General features: G+C 48.8%; 2 protein-coding genes across 3 annotated transcripts in view; both read right to left on the bottom strand.

Moving 5' to 3' along the window:
- The window catches only part of LOC133028460 (spectrin beta chain, non-erythrocytic 1-like), a 27,013-nt gene extending 26,527 nt beyond the window's left edge, over positions 1 to 486 (bottom strand). Inside the window, exon 1 of one of the 2 annotated variants that reach the window (XM_061095607.1) lies at positions 356 to 486. The gene's annotated coding sequence lies outside the window, so the exon portion shown is untranslated. The remainder of the gene's footprint in view (positions 1 to 355) is intronic. The other variant, XM_061095608.1, reaches the window with a different exon arrangement.
- A 1,016-nt stretch (positions 487 to 1,502) lies between these two features.
- polr3f (polymerase (RNA) III (DNA directed) polypeptide F) overlaps positions 1,503 to 5,000 on the bottom strand; it is a 4,095-nt gene continuing 597 nt past the window's right edge. The window contains exons 3-9 of the mRNA XM_061066218.1: positions 4,812 to 4,879; positions 3,909 to 3,976; positions 3,725 to 3,837; positions 3,481 to 3,624; positions 2,488 to 2,595; positions 2,189 to 2,380; positions 1,503 to 1,668 (exon numbers count right to left, since the gene is read on the bottom strand). Of these exons, the coding sequence (XP_060922201.1) occupies positions 1,591 to 1,668; positions 2,189 to 2,380; positions 2,488 to 2,595; positions 3,481 to 3,624; positions 3,725 to 3,837; positions 3,909 to 3,976; positions 4,812 to 4,879 (771 nt within the window). The 3' untranslated portion in view covers positions 1,503 to 1,590. The remainder of the gene's footprint in view (positions 1,669 to 2,188; positions 2,381 to 2,487; positions 2,596 to 3,480; positions 3,625 to 3,724; positions 3,838 to 3,908; positions 3,977 to 4,811; positions 4,880 to 5,000) is intronic.

Genomic DNA, 5,000 nt, shown 5'->3' with positions numbered 1-5,000 from the left:
CACACACACACACACACACACAGACACACACTGTGCCACGCCTGTAGTTGGTGTCGCACCGTTATTCTCCATCCTAACGGCAGCACCGGGGCGGGGACCTGCGGGCTCAGAGGCTCCGCGGCTCGGCCACAGGCTGGGGACCGGGTCGGGCCTGCGGGACCGGAGGACCGGAGGGGACCGGGACATGCAGGGACATGCAGGGACCGGGACTCCCAGAGTCCGAGCGGATGAAATCTCCGCCTTCAAATCGCAAAGTTAGCGGCGGCTCCGGGAGTCGCTCGCTGCTCCAATCACAGCAGAACCAGGGAACCAGGGAACCAGGGAACCAGGGAACCAGGGAACCAGGGGCACTGACCTGCTTCGGGATCCAGCCGAGGCTCCGGGTCGGGTCCGGGTCGGGTCCGGGTCGAGGCTCCGGGTCGGGTCCGGGTCGGGCGGACAGGAGGAGGAGGAGTGGGACGCAGAGGACGGAGGGACGCAGGACAGACAGGAGGAGCCGCTGCTGCTGCCGCAAGGGATGCTGGGAAAGAATCCGCACTGCCCCCTCCTCCTGCTCCAGCACGGAGCGCTGCATCAGGCCACACATCCGGTCTCACATCCGGTCTCACATCCGGTCTGACCCAGTCTGACTGCGGGTCCGGTTCATCCTCTGGGAGCAGGATCCAGTGAACAGGTGTTAACGAAGCGGCGGCCAATCAGGAGAGCCCCTCCCTCTCGTTAACAGATGAACCAATCAGATGAGGTTTCATCGGGTTCAGTTATAACGTGTTAAAGTTGTGTTGTTACGTGAGTGTCCACAGGAAGTGATGTCATACAGGGTGTGGGTCGGTGCTAATGAATAAGTAATGATCTTAATGGATGTGGAGCGGTTAACAACCTTCCCTGCCTCCGAGGCTCATGGGTAATGATGACTCAGTGACCAGGAACATGATGAAGATCACAGAGAACCTAAAGTGGTGGTGGGGGGGGGGGGTGGGGGGGGTCTGCTCTTAGACTGGTCGATATGAAAACATTAAAGATGGCGGCTGCTGTGTAACGTGATCCCTGCTGATGTCAGCGCTCGGACCATTACGGCCTGATGGGAAACACTCTGCGCTGTGATTGGCTGCGTTCATGTCCACTCACAGTCCAGCCTTGAAGACATCTCACGTGTCTGAGGAGGACATCGTCCAGAACATGGACTTTACACAAAGTGACTGTTTATAAATGACCTTATATAACGATAAGTGAGAACCACCTGGGATGACAGAAACCATCTTTCACAAACGTGTATTTATCGTCTACTTTAATTTGTCAGTTCGGTGCATGTCCCATCTGCTAACATGGAGGAGGAGGGTCTATGACCGATACTGCAGCCAGACACCAGGGGGCGATAGAGATTTCCTTAGGCTCAGTCACGTCCATTTCCAATTATTAAAGTTATTGGTTGACTCTTGTTCCTCAGGACTCATCTTCTGGATCCAGATGTGAAGCTGTGAAATAAAAACTCAACGCTGTTTCAACATTTACATATTTATTACGCTTTGTGAAAAATAGAAAAAGTAGCAGATCTAAATAAAGTAGGAGGTTCCTCTGGGAGAAGAGCGGCTGTCAGAAGTCCAGCCACTCGGTCATGTAGATGCAGTTGGACGGAGAGATCTCTCCTCCTTCCTGACAGTCGTCAAACACCTGCGGAGGGAAACAAGTCGTCAGGACCATAGATATATATATAAAACCTAGATGTCTCGTTCGACGGAGACGAACGTCACCACATGGCGGCCATCTTGCTACAGGCAGCTCGCTCACCCATAACATTGTGTTGTTGTGGTAAATAACCATAACTTGCTCAATTGTCAACCGATTTTTATACGGTTTGGTTTGTTATAGACGTCAGGGATGTAGATATGACACTGCATACTTATGAATAATTATGTTATTTCCTAAAGAATTGAATAATTTATGCAGTGTCATAACTACATCTGACGTTTATAACAAACCAGACCGTTTAAAAATCGGTTGAAAATTGAGCAATTTATTTAAAAAGTACGACCACTACAACACAATGTTATGGGTGAGCGAGCTGCCTGCAGCAAGATGGCCGCCATGTGCGGACGTCCGTCTCCGTCGAACGAGACATCTAGTCTTTATATATGTCTATGGTCAGGACCACGTCAAGCCTCCGACCCGAGCGTGATGGACGCCGTCCTACCGGGCAGAGTCCACAGGGCGTCTTCACCAGGCCGGTGGGCTGGAGGACCGGGTTGACCCCCCGGAACAGCTTCATCTGTCCGTCCACGCTGCCCACCGTCCCCTCCTTGGCAGCGACCACCGTCATCTCCACCTTCCCGTCGTAGATCAGCGTGTTCAGGATGGTCTCGATGTCGTCCATGGACAGATCCACCTGCAAACACCCGTCAATCAGACTCAATGTCTACCCCCCCCCGCCCATCCAGACAATAAACACTGAGGTATATGATGTCACAAAAGGGGCGGCGCTGTAAACATCACCTTGCTGATCCCCAGCTCACAGATGTATTTCCAGACTTCATGTGAAGTGGCGAAGGAGGAGTTCCTCTGAACCATCGGACTCTGTTTACTGTCCCTCGCTGCTTCCGCCTGCACACACACAGACACACACACACACAGACACACACACACACACAGACACACACACAGACACACACACACACAGACACACACACACACACAGACACACACACAGACACACACACACACGTTCAGAAGGTCCAAGTAATCTAGTTTCCTAACCACTGTTCCTTGATCCCGATGGAATACATCACAGGGTCAAAGGAAACCGATGAGTTAGGAAATGAGTTAGGAAAGGACTAAGCAAAGGAGTTAGGAAAGGACTAAGCAAAGGAGTTAGGAAATGAGTTAGGAAAGGACTAAGCAAAGGAGTTAGGAAATGAGAACCAGTGTGTAGAGAAAATCTGACTCCACCACTTGTGACTATCGACTGACCAGATGTGACAGAGAAGACACCAGACGATCATGTGATGATCAACATCTGGAACATGAAGATAAAGCAGCTCTTCTGTTGTTTTATATCTATGTGGGTGTTTCCAGGTGCAACTACGAGGTTGTGTAGCTTTAAATGTGGCTGCTGCAATGAATTGTGGGACGCCATTTACTTCTTTCCTTTCATGAAAGATGGTCTGATGTTTCGTTTGCTGAAGGAGATAAGTGAGGAAGCATCGAAACTCCTTTCCTTTTCATTTAGAGAATCCAAACAGATCTGATTATGGCTGAAATACTTCAGGTCAATTTTTCTTGAACCTACTTCAGTAATGCATTCATCATTTTATTGTTTTCAGGGTTTTTTCATTTTTGTTTTCTTCATTGTCTTTGTGCTGGAACTTAAACATAATGTAAAAGTTCATCTCTGTTGCTTCTTGCAGCTTCTGAGTTTCACTGATGGTTCATGTTGTTTCTAATCAATCAATTCTTATCAGAGCGTCTCTTAAAGTGAAGTTTTCATACCTTGCTCTGTAGGAACTTGAAACACTGCTGGTTGAGAACTTCAACAAACTCAGACTCAAAGTCCTGGTCGCTGTACCAGGCTCCGCCCGTCACCGAGCGGTCCGGCTGCAGGTTGTAGAGCATGTACACCTTCTTCTTCGACGCCTGCAGCCACAAACACACAAGCATGAGCAGGAACATGGCATCTCCACAGCGGTCACATGACTGATCAGACCAGGACCTGACGGCGGATCACTGAACTCACAGCCACAGATTTCACAGCTTTGATCAGTTTCTTGCTCTCCAGGTTCTTCAGGATCTTGTTGACCTCCGTCAGAGGAAGGTTGCTCTTGAAGCGAATGTCTCGGCTCCAGATTCCTGAAGCAGCAAACACACTGGTCACAAACACACGACAAGTGGACAGAGAAGAAGCCTGAGCGGCGTCCTACCTTTGTTTCCTGCGTCCTCGATGACCTGATAAACCAACTTCTCCTGGTTGTCCGAACCTTTCATCTTCCTGAAACAGGAAGAACCAAGAGCAGCTCAGGACGAGATCTCTCACAGGAGCAACTCAGATCATCAACAGTGAGGTCAGAGGTCAAACGTTAGAAATGATTGGCGACAATAATAATATAACTTTTATTTCATAAAGAAAAACATCTGCAGGAAAAGATAAAAATTCTGAAAAGTTAAAGAAACGTCCGTTTGAAAAACAAGCAGAGATCAGAACAGCAGCTGTGAAGTCGTCTGAAGCAGTGGAGGCGTGGCATCAAGGTCCCGCCCACACACGCTGTCGACCAATCACAAGTCAGTCGAGATGACTGACAGAAACCATCTTTGAGAAACATTTATTTTAAGTCTTGGATTTTGTTTTGTTTGGTCCATGTCCCATTTGCTAACATAAGGGAGGAGGGGTTTATGACTCTACTGCTGCCAGCCACCAGGGGGCAATCATAAAGTGTTGGCTTCACTTTTGGAAGACGTTTTGTCGTCCATCTTTATTAACAGTCTGTGGTCCTGATGTCCTAAGTTTGGGACGTCAGTGCCCTCTGGTGGACAAAGTAGTTTTCTTAGGTTCTGATTCCAGTGATGACAACACGTCACAGATCATCAACCAAGACTTCTGTCTGTTCTGTAAATGTTCAGGTGTAAACAAAATGTTTGCATTTTTGAGAGAAATGTAGGAATCTGGTTTTGTTTCTTCTTTGTTATTTTATTTTAACCTCTTGACTTGAATGGAGTCGGACGTCCACACAGCTGCTGTAATGTGTTCTTGTAGTGTAGGTGTGTAGTTGTGTAGTTGTGTAGTTGCTGCGTCTCCTGCAGAGGGAGCAGGTGTGTGCTGTGTTTACCCGGCGCTCTGCACGTCCTTCAGTCTGTACAGGAGACCCGAGCTGTTCCTCAGCAGGTCCAGCTGACCCTGCAGAACCAGTGACATCATCAGTGAACAGGAAACAAGCAGAACCACAGACTGTGACATCATCAGTGAACAGGAAACAAGCAGAACCACAGAGACAGACTGTGACATCATCAGTGCACTG

This window comes from Limanda limanda, chromosome 2, assembly GCF_963576545.1.
Source record: "Limanda limanda chromosome 2, fLimLim1.1, whole genome shotgun sequence".
Lineage (NCBI taxonomy): Eukaryota > Metazoa > Chordata > Actinopteri > Pleuronectiformes > Pleuronectidae > Limanda > Limanda limanda.
This window is presented reverse-complemented; position numbering and strand designations above follow the sequence as displayed.